Source organism: Nilaparvata lugens, chromosome 6, assembly GCF_014356525.2.
Source record: "Nilaparvata lugens isolate BPH chromosome 6, ASM1435652v1, whole genome shotgun sequence".
Taxonomy (NCBI): Eukaryota; Metazoa; Arthropoda; class Insecta; order Hemiptera; family Delphacidae; genus Nilaparvata; species Nilaparvata lugens.
In genome coordinates this window covers 49,939,960-49,956,476 of record NC_052509.1, presented here as the reverse complement: position 1 = coordinate 49,956,476, position 16,517 = coordinate 49,939,960, and the positions used below count along the sequence as shown (strand labels likewise).

Genomic DNA, 16,517 nt, shown 5'->3' with positions numbered 1-16,517 from the left:
AGTATATATTTATTCTTAGACTGGGGTAAAGACCAAACAAAGATTACGAAAAATCTGGTTGAACATGCTGTGAAGTCATGAGAGCTTGGGATAGTTCAACTCTCTTTTGGAAATAATTATGACTCCAAAACTTAGAGACATGATTATTTATCATGCTTCCGTTATGATACTATAATATGTCATGTAGTTTCTATGTAATGTTTTATGCAGAAAATTCGTGTTCTGGTTCTATGCACGTTTTATCTAATCCAAGCCTTATACTGAATATTTGAATTAATTTCATCTCACAACAGTCGCATTCGAACGTTCCATACACGAAAGAAATATTAGTTCTCATTCGACTCTATTGTTACTGCCTAAGGCCTTTCAGTATCTATGTATTCTACACTGTGTATTTTCAATGCCTGATAGCAGTTACATCCAGCCATCTATACGAACATTATTTGGCCAATTCCTTCCAATTATTGTTTTTTCAATACCTTTCATTACACTTGATCTTCTTTGATGATCCATTCGATAAATGATATTGAGAACTAGCCGTATCTACTTAATCCGGTAGAAAGTGAATCCGGCTTTTCAAATCATTCATTCATACCTTAAGAAAGTACAAAAACCAACAAAACTTATCACAACATTTAATTTTGAGCAAAACAAAATCACTGCTATATCATTGGACACATTTTCTTGAATTTTCAGTATCTCACTCAATTTTCAGAAAATCACTCCTCACAAAAACCAACTCAACTAATCTTAACACAGCATTTATGGAAGAAGAGAACACAACAGTACTGAAATCATTTCAATGAAGAAGAACATAATCTATCTCAACTGAAGTACTGAAGTTTATCATGCTATTCATCTCGATCTTTTCAATTACAAGCACAAGATGATTGAACAAAACGAACTCAACGATATTCCAAATTTCATAACAAATACCCCAGAGGTTAGTGGACTTTGATACATTAACACGAATCATTATATTGAGTTGTGGAGAAATAATTGGGTTACATAGAATATTGAGGATAAATAGTGTTGATTGGAAGTAGGTATCATTATTTTTTGAAAAAAGTTTAAGAGAATGTTACGCTCAGTGAACTCTACGTTTTACGGGTTACGATACATTCAAAATGCGTTCTATTTTCAGGTGTTGGTTTGAAGAAAGTTTTGGAAGATTTGAGCAAAAATAAAGATGAGGAGCTGCAACTTCAGCTTGCTGTGTTTGAAGAACAGAAACAAAAGGATGAGAATGAAGTTGAACCTGTCTTACTTGAGAAAGTCTCGGATATATTGCTCAAGAAGGTAAGAGAAAAATGAAAAGAAGTTAAAACTATTAGTTTAGAATTAGTTCACACAAGTTAAAACTTATTATCGTCTTTGGTAAGATATGATTTGTTGCAGCTACGTTATGTATAACAATAGTATAAATCGATAGCTTTTACAGCATTACAGCTTTCCATTTTCCACAATGACCTCTTATCATAATTACAGGAGATTTATATAAGAATTCACAAGGAGTGATCTGCTTATAGGAGAAAGTGTTAATGTATCAACCATAAAAAGATCATGAAAATAACCATCTTTATTCGAAATAAAGAATTTACATATACTCCTTATACCGTAACTGTTTTTAAACAAGGTGACGACTTGAAAACTCTAATCTCTGGAATAATGGAGTAGTTATTCATTTAAGGTTGAAAACAAGTTGTTTTAGTGTTTATAGAATAATATAACCAAATGCTCTTGAACCATATTATTTTGTGAACCACACCTCAATTTTCAATCATAAAATTTACAGTATTTTGAAGGAAATTGTGTATATTAATAAATGTTCATTGCTATCACACACTTTCATCTATTTACAGATTGTTGATACTCCAGAGTCTCTTGCCCTGCGATTGGTCCTTCTGAAAATATCACAATCAGAACCATCCCATCCTGACTCGTAAGTTCTATATAAATAAGTTATCAAATTTTATTGAAATATTCTCAACTCCTGATATTTAAATTAAATATCGCGTTCTAATTAGAAAATCCTCGTATTCTGATATTACCAACTTGATAACTCAAATGGGAGTTTGCTAAATGGAATATATTATTGTTAAAATCATGCTAAAGCTAGACTAAAACTGCCAATATCATTGGTTGAATGGGAAGAATTAATATCATTTATTGAAAATATTCATGCAGTTCAAATCAAATCTCACTGGAGCAGAGTTTTATGAATCTAGGACTGCACCCCTAACATACGTTTTCTTAATCAGGGTACGAACAGAACAGTCACGTTGATATGCAGATTTAATCTTGCTATCGATCTTGCTATATCTACATCCATCTAAATGACTCCAAATGATATTTCTATCATTGCACAGCTGTTTAGTGGCATTGATCTTCAGCGCCAAACACTTGTTCTGTTTGCACCTTTGAGCAGGCCCGGCCGCAGGGGTGGGCGGACCGGGCGGCCGCTCAGGGCGGCAGATTATTGGGGCGGAAAATTTTAAGGAAAGGAAATTTTTTAAATACAAATAAATAATAAATTTATAATATTCAATGTGAATAGTAAAATTCTATAAGAAGTTTTTCCAAACTCAAGCTAATATATCTAAGATCAACAATGTCCCAGGAATGTCTGAGTGGTCTAGCGAACATAAAATAGCTCAGTCCCTAGATCTTGAAGAACTAGAGAAGGAATTTTTCTATGCAAAGGTCAGACGAGTTTTACTTAATTAAACAGAAGTGTTGAACAAACTCGTGTTGTAGCAATATCGTAGTTTTAATTACTTAGCAAGTTAAATAGGCCTAATACTCTCTTGCAGTCTCTTGATTTGAAACTACCGTCTTAATAATGTTTTCTTATTGTGTATTGTATCTGTTCCGAACATAAAAATAGTTTAATAAGATATTTTGTGTTACTGTTCTAGTCCAGTCAACGAAAGATTATAGGGGGAAAAGTTTGGAACACTATTTTCAACTCCACATCTCTTACAAGGATAGTAAGAGGATTAACATATCAAATGTCCTCATCCCTATCCATGTGCTAAAGAGGTGGGGGTGGTTTAAAAGTATATATTTTTAATTTTCGCATATATCTCGAAAGTATGCATCTTATGAACATTTGTACTCCGTACAAAATTGAAGCTCACAAAATTACCAACAAGTTTTGTCCTCTACATTTTTTCCATATCTCTTATAGTTTCTGAGATATCCGCTCGCTCTTGAAGGTGAGACATTTTTTGAAAAAAACACTTCTCACCTTCAAGAGCGAGCGGATATCTCAGAAACTATGAGAGATATGGAAAAAATGTAGAGGACAAAACTTGTTGGTAATTTTGTGAGCTTCAATTTTGTACGGAGTACAAATGTTCATAAGATGCATACTTTTCGAGATATATGCGAAAATTAAAAATATATACTTTTAAACCACCCCCACCTCTTTAGCACATGGGATAGGGATGAGGACATTTGATATGTTAATCCTCTTACTATCCTTGTAAGAGATGTGGAGTTGAAAATTGTGTTCCAAAATTTACCCTCTACACCTTTACTTGAGCATTCGTTGCCTGTACTTATTCCCCAATATTTATATTTGTCAAATATCTGTTTAAATGTCATCTTAAACTTGAACAGCTGATAAGCTTCGGGCATATTCTCAAGTAAATAAATAGACGGGATACCGTACCTGGTGGTGGGGGGGCGGCGTTTGTCGATTTCGCCCAGGGCGGCAAAGTCCCTAGGGCCGTGCCTGCCTTTGAGTGCTTTGCACACAGGTATAATAGTGTTAATTAGTAGCCACTATTAGTGGCCAACGCCAGCTTACTCACAGGAATAATAGACGAGTCTCCAGTGGCCGCTACCAATGACTAGATCCAGTAGACGTAAATATTGTCCATGTGTGCAAGAGGCTGAAGGTTCAACCGCAGGAAATGGATAATTTTTTTCTTTCCTCGGTGATTGATGCATTGATAATGTTATTCACGAGCAAAGTTGACAATATGAAGTGAGTCTCACTAAAGTAGTAATTCAAATTCAAATTTATTTCACACACATGAATACATATATACAGAAACCAAATAAAGTTTAGCATGACAATGCAATTCAATTGAAATTTTATAATATGTATATTGCATCAAATGTTTCTTTCCATCTTAATTATTTCTCTTCAATTCTCACAGGGAACACATCCGTGACATACTAGAGAACGTAACTTCCCAAACTCCAAGTGGAACTAGCAGCGATTCGAACTGTTTGGACAGTGTGGTCGACACCAGCAGTCACAAATCCTCAACAACAGTGCGGCCAAGAAGACAAACAAGGGAGACATCAGTCCAAACAACCCTTAACAGCGAAAGTAAAAGCAGACTGATCAGTAAGAGCAGACTCAGTTTGCGACGTACCACCTCATCAACGCAGGTTGAGTTGAAGAACCCCCCTCGAACAGATCCTCAGAAAATATCCTCACGAAGATCGCAGACCTCGTTGGATCGTGTGAGAAAACCAGAGCCTGTGAAACCTGTCTTGAACTCAAACTCAAATTCGAGTTCAAACTCGAAGCCGAGTTCAACCCCCAGGAGGATGGGCTCCAGTTTGACGAGGTTGTCAGGCAGGAATGGTCTCTCGACTGTTGCTGAACAAACCAACGCCCTGAGAGTGAAGAGGATCTTCGTTGAGAGTTCAACTCAAACTAGCAATGTGGAGAGTACGTCGATGGGTGTTCAGGTGAACTACAGGTGTTCCAGAACTGTAATGGATTCGTCTACACAGACAAACATTGTTGAGAACTTTGTTTGTCGTTGTTTCGCCTCGAAAAATAATGAGGAACTGTTGGGGGTGAATGTTGGGAGTCAAGATAAAAATGTTCAAAATTCCGCTTCAGTTATACCTCCGCCCCCACCTCTACCTCAATCATTGTCATCACATTCCCGTAAAAGCTGTTACGAATCAAATTCCAACAGTACTATGACTTCCATACAACATAGTTTTTCTCCTCCACCTCCTCCTCCACCCCTTCCTTCATCCACCCCTCTCCCTCCACCACCACCACCACTTCCTACTTCTCCACCATCTTCCTCACTTCCCCCTCCACCACCACCCCTACCGGTGGCTATTAACAAATGTGAACCATTCATAGACGCCGAGAGGAATAGCCAGAAAATCGCCGCAAATTCAAAGTTGGCGCCAAACAAAAATGGCGGCGGACCGGCACCCCCTCCACCCCCTCCACCGATGTCGGGGTACTCGACGCTGCCCAATAGGAAGCCCTCCACTACCGGCTGTGTCGATTTCCTGCTGAAAAAGTACAACACTCTGCCCAAATCGAATATCAAGATGCGAACGTTGAACTGGGCGAAAATTCCCAAGCAAACTATTGGTGAGTTTTCTAATTTATTATAAATGATGATAAGTTGATGAGTATTGTCTAAAAAATTTCTCAGATATTGGATTATCATGTCTCAAAAATGAGAGGATTAATTGATCAAAATTCATATTGCTTTGGACGAGAGAATGAGATTGACACAGCATAGGTATGAAATATTTGCATAGCTACTCAGTATAATTGCTATTAGTAATTTAACATCATCAATATCTATTTATCAAGTCAATTTAAATCATAAAATACACAAAGGTTTTCAGCAGTGCAACGTTTTTCCCGCCCACTTCACCATTGGTGCCTACTGGTTTTGAAAAAATTACTTAATATCAATTCAAATCTCTCATGAACCTGTTCTGTTAATTGGCATGCTAGAAAGAATGCCAAGCTGATCTAGAATCAGAATACCAAGTGGGCTTACAATAAGATCGAAATAGGAATGCTGTTTCAAACGAAAATTTCAATTTTTTTCAAAATAATAATTTAAGTGAAGAAAATCCACTTAGGCCAATTAGGCCACATCAAAAATCATCAAATCATTGTCAATATTAATATGACATGGAAATTTCAACTAGAAAGTAGACAAAGGTATCGCCAGTGCACGGTTTTCCCAGCCCACCCCACTGACAATGCATTTCGTTGCCCAAAATAGACAAGGTGATTCCATATTTATATTGACTAATCCTACCAATTAATGATCGGTTCACACGGTTGTTACAGGAATGAATGCTGAAGCTACTTCAGACTTCAGAACTAAAATAATAATTATAATAAGGGACAGGTTAAATTGATATGAGAACATGATAGTTCAGACCGAAATCAATAATAATTATTTCAAGAAATTGGTGGAATTGGTATGAGCACACCGAATTCCAACACCAATTTTAATTAAGAAAATGGAACATTTTCTACACGAATGTTCAAAGTGTTTGACTTACATATCTAATTCTACTCGCTATACTGATTCTAGAACTACTCAAAATGTTTTACAATGAAAAAAAATACATACATATTTTTTGTATGCAAGTATAGATAATCTATAGAAACAATCATTCTAGATGAGAGCATCTCCAATAGTTATCTTCTCTATTCCTTTTCTTCTTCATCTTTATCATTATCTTCTCCTTCTTCTTCTTCTTCGTCCTTTTTTCCCTACACCTGCCACTCCTCTTACTCGTCCTTTTACACATCTCATAGCAATCAAATCAATATTATCATGAATGAGGATGGTTAGCCTCGTTCATTGCTCATGAAAAAGTCACTCTTATCCTTTTTAAATTCATTCGGTTTTTCAGTTTCCGAAATGAACTCGATTTCAGATTCATAAAAATAGATTCTAAATTCATAATATTCATGATAGGCTTATAGATGCATAATATTCATCGAATCAAATTACAGTAGTAATTGGTGGTGAATTATTTTTGCAGAGAAATCAGTGTGGTCAAGCGTAGAATCGGACATGCCTGTGCTGTCAGTCGACTTCAAGAAAATGGAAGAACTGTTCTGCCAGGCGCCTCCCCCCAAGAAATCGTCGGCGGCAATCGTCAAGAAGCCGCAATCGCCCACAATCAACAATCGCCAATCATCGACGTCAATCGTTAATCTGCTGGACGACAAGCGCAGTTTTGCCGTCAACATTTTCCTCAGACAGGTGAAGCCAAACGTCGATTCGCTGATTGAGGCGATCAGAAGCGGGTCTGGAGTACAGACTGAGAATTTGAGGGCTCTGAAACGATTACTGCCCGAGAAACAGGAGGTAATTACAATCAGATTCACTACAGAGTGTATGCATTTGTTGAATGGGAAGCATAGTGATGCTTATAAGGCCAGCCTCTAACGACAGGACACGTTTGTCGAACATGTCTGAACAGACATGTCTTCGAACGTGAAATACATTCAGGAGAAAGGCTTCAACAAAAAACAGCAGCTTCTAAAGCTGTGTACAGACTTGAGCGCCTCAAGCACGCGTATTCCACTCTTCATCAGCTGATGCTAATCACATCTGTACATTACTGTTTTTTGCTAATACAGATAATTATATTCAGCTGATGAAAAGTGACATGCGCGTGTTTGTGGCGTTCGAGACGCAGATTTACATGTAATGAACAATCAATAGAAATAAATAAGCCACTGAAAAATAATTACTAGAAAAATTCGAATAAATTCAATTTGCTACTCTTTCTTATGAAGAGAAAACTCCATTAACAAAAAGAGTGAGAAGGCTTATTGCTAATGGCAAAAAACACTGTTTTCTTATTGTTTAGCTTGTGATTAATTGAATTTCGTGTATTTGGACTCCTACTGGCTCACTGTTGATGATAAAAAACACCATTCTCTCATTGATATCACATTGATTGTTCTTCTTTGATATTATGAAGAACACGAACTCTATTGAATTCTGAATCCTTCTCCTTTTCTTTTGTCTGGTATATGGTATTTATATTTATTGATATTTGAGTCAATTAACTGTCTGAAAATGGGTTGATAGTTGAAATAGAAATTGGAATAGTTTAGTTGAATTGGAAATTAGATAGTTAATAGAAATAGAATTGTATATGCTACTTGTATTCATTCATATCGCTTATTGAAATATATTGACTGTGTTTATTTTTCCTCTCCAGCTAGCTGACATAAAAGCACACGCCAAAGACGACAACCTGGGAGAGGCTGAACAGTTTTTCCTGCGCCTGTCGGGTATCCCCGATTATGAGCTGACCATCCAAGCTATGCTGCACAAGGAAGAATTCGCGGAACGTTTCAGCGACGCCACATCTCAACTGGACAACGTGCTCAGTCTATGTGACTTTCTCATCAACGACGCCAGTCTCAAGCAGTTCATGACACTTGTACTGCAGCTTGGAAACTATCTTAATGCTGTGAGTAGCGTAGGAAAATTTAGGGGATGTTGTTTTTCACAGGAAAGAAATAAATGATTGACAGAAGAATACATGAATGGTAGAGAGATAACATGAGTGGTACAGTGGTAAAGTGGTAAAGTCCTAGCTCCACCCAATACAGAGTATTTTTATTCCATGGTGATTGTTACAAAGGTAATTTAGAGTGTATGTAGTTTTACTGAGGGGGAATCTAACAACGGAAATATACGATACAGAAAATAAGTATATGGTACTTGAGAGTAGGACTAAATTCCAACAGGAAACGTAAAATGAGTTACTAGAGAACAGGTTTTGATAATATAACTACAATGTAATACAATGTTACTACTGTATATTAACGAGCAGAACTAAATAGAAACTGAAAACCGAATATGATACAGCAAAGGAAAGATGTAGATGATGATTACTTGATTCATTTTGAGCTACGATGTATTAACACACTATTTTCATGTTTTAAACAAAGACATGCAATCAATTATTCATGTGAATAAACAATTCAGTTCACCTAGGCCTACTGACTGGAGTACTTTCGGGTGTCAAGCGATCATTGTGAACAGTCTGTTGAGAACAGGACTACAGTCTGTAAAAACAGACTGTTTGTTGGGTTTGCATGGGGGGGGGGGGTACGTCACTTATCGGGGGGCGAGAAGGGGTTTCTTGGACTTCTAGGAGGTGGCATAGGGATAGGGGGAGAAATGTAGTTGCTTTCTTAGTGGGGGGCGGGTGTAGTGACATTATTATTAAAAATGTCAACAAGCTTAACCGATCTATGCAAGAACTGCAAAATATATACATGCCTATTCCTGCCTTAGACTCATTCTTGCAGATAGGCAGTAATGCCTCTGCGAGAGTAAATATTTCTTAATATATATTTGTATATCTGCTGTCATTTCTGTGGTGCTGAAAGTGTATTCTTATTTTTATGCTGTACCACGGTAATCGCTTGAATAACTCATGAAATAAACAACTTTTGAATTGAATTGAAACAGTCTGTTGAGAACAGGACTACAGTCTGTAAAAACAGACTGTTCAGAATGGAAACTAGACGCCCAAAATTTCTGCCAGTAAGTGGACACAATTGTTTATTTACATAAATAATAATCGACTGCATGCCATTGTTTGAAACATAAAAATAGTGTGATAAAATAGGAATTGATAAAACTAGTAGAGAATAGAACTAACACATACTGAAAAACAGGACATACTAGAGCCTCATCCTCAACCCCTGGAGTTCATTGACCTACCTACTATCAAACTACCTGGGAATCCCTGGGTAACAAATTCCCAATCGCATCAAACAATACAACTATCAGATTGCTTCCAAACCTATTAAAATAGAAATGTTATCCAAATAGCTGAAATGATAGGCCTGTGCAGTAATGCTAGTTATTATTTAATACATCCGTGCTGTTGTGCTGTTAACACATGTGCTGTAATGAACGACATTCGATTTTGCCTAATTTCGATCTGAGAACGTGCCTGAGAAGATTTGAGAACGTGCCTATTTGACACAATGGGCAGACTTGATTCAAGAATAAATCAGTACGGAATATATTTTTCCCTGATAATCAATTCATCCTCACATCAAAATAAATTTTTAAATGTATCCTATATTCTATAAGATACATTACATGTAACTTATACAATACATGTAACCTATTCACCTTGGTTGAATGAATAGAAATACAGATTTCATTGCTTAGTGTTAATTGAAACTATAAGTTGGTCCAAACATTTCCACATCAATTAAATTGCATCAAGATTCTCGTTAACGATCTTCATAACAGTCACACAATTATTTATCAATCTAAATATACTGCGAAAACCCAAATGGGCAGTTAAACACTATTTTAAATAGTAAATGCTGAGTTGGAAATGAAGATATTCCAGCTTTTCTTCCGAGGTAGAACCGTCGAAGAAAACATCGATAATTAATCAAACTGTTTTAACAAATTCAAACTGTCAGCATTTGTTGCGTTGGAATTTAATGTATTGATGTAATCTACAATGAACACTGACAGTGTGAAGTATCTCTACTATTGTTGACGAAATAGAAGTGAGGCGTTTGGGTTGGTTTGGACACGTTGAGAGGATGAGTGACTCAAGAGTCGTGAAAGAGATCTTCAAAAACAAACCAGGAGGGAGAAGACTGAGAGGACGTCCGCGAAAGCGTTGGCTGGAGACGGGTATTGGGGAGCTGGGTATTAGGGGATGGAGACGTAATGCTGCCAATAGAGACGAATGGAGAGGCTTTTTGAAGGAGGTCAAGGCTCTGAATGAGCTTAAGCGCTAAGGAGTGAGAGAGTTTCCATTTTTCTATGATACCTACCAAAAATTCATTCACTCGTATTTTATGGTAATGTTGACAGTGTAAAGTGAATTTCATCTCATTATTCATTTATTGAATATTTCAAGTAGGCTAATGTCTAGTGTTGCTTTCTAGGGTAGCTACGCGGGTAATGCAGTTGGCTTCAAGCTGAGTACACTTCCCAGACTGAGCGAGACGAGAGCCAACAAGCCGCGGATGACATTTCTGCACTACGCAGTCGATGTGGCCAACACTAACAACTCCAGTCTGCTCCATTTCCGCCACAAGGCGGCCTACCTCAGAGCTATGTCCAAGTGAGTTTTTCACCTCAATATTATATTCTAATTTCATGGAGTAATAGAAAATAGAAATTAGGTGAATAATAAGAAAGGAGAATGCCCAAAGAATGAGCTTTTACAGCCTTGACATTCTTTCCTAGTACCAAGGCTATGTACTAGGGGGAACACTCAGGATTGCATGTGCGTATCGAACTGTCTCTGATCAGTTAATCCTTGTGGTGGCAGGAGTTATGCCTTTCAACCTGCTTGCACAGATAAGGAGAGGAACATACTTGAAGAGTCCAGAAACGGGGCAAGCAGCTGCTTCAATAATCTGCCAGGCTGAGGCTATGACTTCTTGGCAGAAACAGTGGTAGGAGGAAACAAGGAACAGATTGACATTCAGGCCTATCCCATGCATAAGTACTTGGACGAAGAGTAGACATGATGAGGTAGATTTTCACCTTACTCGGTTCTTAAATGGCCTTGAGGTCCTACCTATGGAGGATGGGTAAGGTGGAATCTCCTCACTGCAAATACTGCCCGAAGGAGAAAGACAGTGTGGATCACACATTTTTGAGTGTACTTGCTTCTCTGGCAGGTGGAGAGAGATGTTCTGCGCCGGAATAATTCCAGATAATGTAGTAGCAGTCATGCTTTCCTCAGCCAACAATTGTCAGAGAGTTGTAGAACATATACTTTCTACACTCGAGAAGGTAATGGATTCCTTGAATGATCTTTTTGTGAATGAGAGTACAAATAGCGATATGAAGAAGTAGGAAGCAGAAATGCTAAGGTCGCACACCTCAGATTAAAGTAATGTTCAACAAGCGGTTTTAAATATGAGGTAATGGGTGCAGAATGAGGTTTAGTTTTTTTAGTGAGGTAAAAATCACTAATTACCGAAGCGGCTCTTCTGCCGCAAAGTACTTTTTTGAAGGTTTTTCCACCTCCGAAAAAACCTAGGCTATGTGAATTACCTATTTTGTTGATTTGAAAAATATATACAGAGTGTTCTGAAAAAAGGTGCCCATAAGCCAGGGGGTAATTCCTCACATCAAAACAAGAAAAAAAGTTCTAATGAACATAGGTCCGGAAATGCTTAGTTATCAAGTTATACAGAATGAAAGATTTTGTTTGAATTTCAGTTCCCCTGTCCTACGGGTATTTGTTGGCTGTTAATTAAGATGTTGAATTCAGCGTACTTTATGTAAAATGAACTGAGAAATTGAATAAATCGTTTCCAGACCGTTAGCTTCAGTAATTTTTAAGATATGTGACGAAATACGTGAAACTTGGTCCCGAAAAACAAGTTCCTTTAAGGTTTGAAGCAGATTTACTGTGTTAAATGTACAATAGAACAAAATATTTTCTTACAGAACTTGCAGAAAATTCAATTTTGAAGAGAAAGGTGTACAATAGTGATAGTCTATAATAGACAAACGCAACCTTGAAAAAATAATCCTTAATTACATACAAAACGCATGAAAAATAGACAAAGCTCTCTATTTTTATTCAATCTCTCAGTTCATTTTACGTGAAGTACACTGAATTTAACATCTTAATTGACAGCCAACAAATACCCGTAGGACATAGGGGAACTGAAGTTCAGACGAAATCTTTCACCCTGTATGACTTGGAAACTAAGCATTTTCGGACCTATGTTAATTAGAACAGTTTTTCTTCTTTTGATGTGAGGAATCAGCCCCTGGCTTATGGGCACATTTTTTCAGAACACACTGTGTATATAGAGTACTTATGAATATAATTAAATGGATTATGTCGGCTAGTTTGAATGCTACAAGAAAATTTCAAGCTATTCCAGAATCAGTAAAGCGAGTAGACAATGATAGGACTTAAAACACTTTGAACATAGAACATTTCAATTCTACCCAATAAAATTGAAAAAAATCTGTGTGTTCATACCAGTTCAACCTGTTTCTTCTTATGATAAATTATTGTTCTTGGTCTAAACTATATTCAGCGTGTATCTCTGTAACATCCATGAGAACCGATCGTTAATTACGAGATGTCAAAATAAATATGGAAATACCTGGTCTATTTTGGGCAACGGAATGCATTGTCAGTGAGATGGGCTGGAAAAACCGTGCACTGGCGGTTTACTTGCTAACCTTGTTTACTTGCCTTTGTCTACTTGCTAATTGAAACTTCCTCGAGAAATAAATATTGACAATGATTATTGTGTGACCTGATTGGCCTGAGCAGACTGCATACTTGAATTCTGATGATGAAAAAGTTGGAAATTTTTATGTTTAAAATATTCTTAGTCCGATCATATTATACTCGTTCTTCTGATTCTGGATCAACTTGAAAATTTCTTCTAACATTAAAATTTGCGGAATTGGTTTATAAAAGCTTTGTATTAATATTTCAGTCATTTTCTAAAAAAAATGGGTAATGCAATCTTTTTCCTCATCAAATAATTGAAATAATATTTTTTCAGAACACCAATCCCCAGCATTGTGGAGGAAGTGCATACTTTTGTTGTGGCCATCAATGAAATCAACAAAAAGCTCAAAGCAAGCAAACTTTCTTCTCAATTTGGTGGTGAGTATGCAAATTTACCATTCATGGAATTGTAATTAGCATTTCCACGAGTAATTTGAACATTCTGTTTATAGCTGATACCAAGGAATGAAGAACTATAAACTTATGTTATAAGTAGATTGAGAATATGAGTAGGGATTGAGTACAATAGTGAATGAGTATAATAGTTAACGAGATGGTTGACAGTAATCTACAAAGGAAGCACTATCCAATATAGTTCTTAACGATCACTTATCTCCTTGTATTTTGACAAGCATTGACTAGTTTCAATTGAGTTATTTATGTATTTCATGCACCTAATTAGTCCTGTGTTGAATGAGCGGGACAAGTCACACAATTCAAACTGTCAAAATATTGGTTGAATGGAAGCTTGATGAGGATATTCTTGAGCATTAGCGGTAGTTCGAGCGTGAGAATGAATGAATGGAAGCAACGAATAGCTATAATACATCAGTTTCCTAGAATAGATAAAACTGTAACTTGTATTGTTACCTTGCTGTTGGTAACGTACATCAAGATTCCCCTCGAATTCATCACGATAATAGTATGAATACCAATTCATACTAAGAATTTCACTGAAATATGATAGTAGAAAATCCAGGTACGCATTTTCTTCTTTCTAGAAAAATGGAATTGAGAGGCAGAGATTGTGATTGATTGAGCTCAAATTGATAGAATCAGAAAGGGGTTGAAGTAGGCTACTAAAACCATATTACGAGATTTTTTCAAGATTTAGAACAAATAATAATACTTCATCAAACATGGTTGATCAATTTAACGAAATCAAATTCAATGACTTATTCAAAACCCGTAAAATTTCGTTATACACGTTCTTTGATTCTGCTAGATTTAATTATTCTACAGCCGTTAAATTTAATTGGAATTTCGAGTTTTCAAGCAACTTCGATTAATTTTTCATCTAGTATGGAATTATTATGTTTAGAAAGAGAATGATTTTTATTGAAGTGCCAAATATTTTATTTTCTATGTCCAGAATTCTTCCAAAATGCCAAGAACCAAGCCGATGAACTGGTGAAGAAAGTGGAATTGATGAAGGACATCACAGTGAGGCTGGCTGACCATTACTGCGAGGACTCCACCACCTTCCAGCTGCATGAGTGTTTTATGCTGTTTGCCGAATTTTTTGAAAAAGTCAACACTGTTTTCATTGTGAGTAGGTCTACTTATCAAATAACTCTCAAAGTACCGTATCCTACTTTTCAATATCTAGAGCCCGACCACATAGAGAGCGATCTGCGAACTGTGTTCACTGGTTTCTATATCTATATCTCAGATCGCTCTCGAAGATATAGATATAGAACCCATTGTATAATAGATCGCTTTCTGAGTGACTGGGCACTTGGATTGCTACTACAGAGTCTGTGAGTACCGTTTTTATTTCGATATGGTATTTCGTGTCCTTATACCTTTAGCCTACAAGCAGACGACACTTTATACGAAGCTTCAATTTGTGTTAACAATACATTTCAATTTGTAAAGTACCTTTCGTTGTACTGCTACGTGCTACGACCAGAGAGTAAAGATATAGAATGTTATTGAGAGGATATATATCCATACAGTGGAGCCTCGATATAGTGTTCACCCCGTTATAGTACATTTTTTCTGCAGTCCCTTGAATCGCCCATATAGCTTTCAACCTTGATATAGTGAAACCTGATTTAGTACTGATTTCGAAATAGTGCATTTTCTGAGCAATATTCCTTGAGTTGTACAAGTGGAAAGGAGGAGAACAGATCTCTTGTTTTGACACTTTTTCCAACTAATAAGAGATTGGTGACAGAACTATTTCAGAGACAGGACGTTTGAAAATACTCGATTCGTTAACTCTGATCATATGGATACAGACAGTAGCCTTTAGTTGTCTTGGTCTAACAAATAGTTGTAGTTGTTACTTGTACAGTTTATTGTATGTGAAGGTTGAGTGGAAGAGAAAAACTTGATTTTTTTCTTCGCCCAATAGAGAGTACTTTCATTTCTAATTTTCATCATCACGAGAAAAAAGTCAGTTGCTACATTTTCAACCTTTCTCTTGTGATTCCCAACAATCAACCTCGGTTAATGTTTACTCTGTAATGGGTTCAAATATTATTTGTGTAATACTTGTGATTCAATAGATTAATGAAATTTGATCGAAACATTTTCTTTTGCTGCAGGAAAACGAACACATGAAGAGAATGGAAGAGCGGAACGCGAGAATAGCATCGGAAAGAGAGAAGAGCGATAAACGGGTAGCCGGACGAAAGGGAATTGTGACCAAAGACGAGATAAACATGGTGGATATGCTAATGCAGGAGATCAAAGGCGGCATTTTCAAACTGAGGCGGTCTCAAGGCGTTGAACAACCATAATTTCAAAAATTATCATCGAAGAAAAATTGAAGATCAAGAATAAAACAATAAATTAATTTTGTACCAGTATCGAACCAAAGTGTCCCCGTAACGCATTGCACAATGTATATAATGACAAAATTACAATGATAAGGTTAAATTTGCGATAACTCTATCATATTGAAGTACAGCCGACTGAGATAATCTTCTACCATTGCCGTAAATTTTATATTGTTGATGATTGAGTATTGTGTGCACACTTTTTGTGTGAATCTATTTTTGTTTGCTAAAAATGTTAGTTGTAAGTTTATTAACATAGACTGTCACTGTAGAACTTTAGATTATTATTATATTTCGACTCTACGTTTAAAATTTGATTATTTATATTATATAGTGTTGCGCCATATTGGGTGATAATAAATCATTTATAAATTTGGAAACGACTTGTATGGGTTTCTTGTAAAAGTAAAACTTTACCACAAATCTGACTCCCGGTTGTGCGTACGTCTATCAAATTTAACCCCTGTAAAATTATGTCAGTGTATTATAGAGTATTATATTATGAATATAAAATTCAACGTCATACGATGTTATAATTTTACAATGGTTAAATTCAATTGGATTTAAGTTCAATTCACACGAAAGCTCGGTTACACAAAAGCCTGTTAAATTTGAAGCATGATTAAGCTCCTCGTGAGCAATTAAGAATATTGATTCTAATGACATTTAATCGATATTGAAAGTTAATAGACT

General features: G+C 36.4%; 1 protein-coding gene across 8 annotated transcripts in view; it reads left to right on the top strand.

The window, feature by feature from the left end:
- LOC111056661 (inverted formin-2) overlaps positions 1-16,207 on the top strand; it is a 63,264-nt gene extending 47,057 nt beyond the window's left edge. For all 8 annotated transcript variants that reach the window (XM_039431087.1, XM_039431089.1, XM_039431088.1 and 5 more), the window contains 9 exons: positions 1,145-1,299; positions 1,863-1,942; positions 4,170-5,365; positions 6,793-7,121; positions 7,987-8,241; positions 10,706-10,884; positions 13,313-13,416; positions 14,411-14,586; positions 15,591-16,207. In XM_039431087.1, coding sequence (XP_039287021.1) covers positions 1,145-1,299; positions 1,863-1,942; positions 4,170-5,365; positions 6,793-7,121; positions 7,987-8,241; positions 10,706-10,884; positions 13,313-13,416; positions 14,411-14,586; positions 15,591-15,785 — 2,669 coding nt within the window. In that variant the 3' untranslated portion in view covers positions 15,786-16,207. The remainder of the gene's footprint in view (positions 1-1,144; positions 1,300-1,862; positions 1,943-4,169; positions 5,366-6,792; positions 7,122-7,986; positions 8,242-10,705; positions 10,885-13,312; positions 13,417-14,410; positions 14,587-15,590) is intronic.
- Positions 16,208-16,517: the final 310 nt, after the last annotated feature.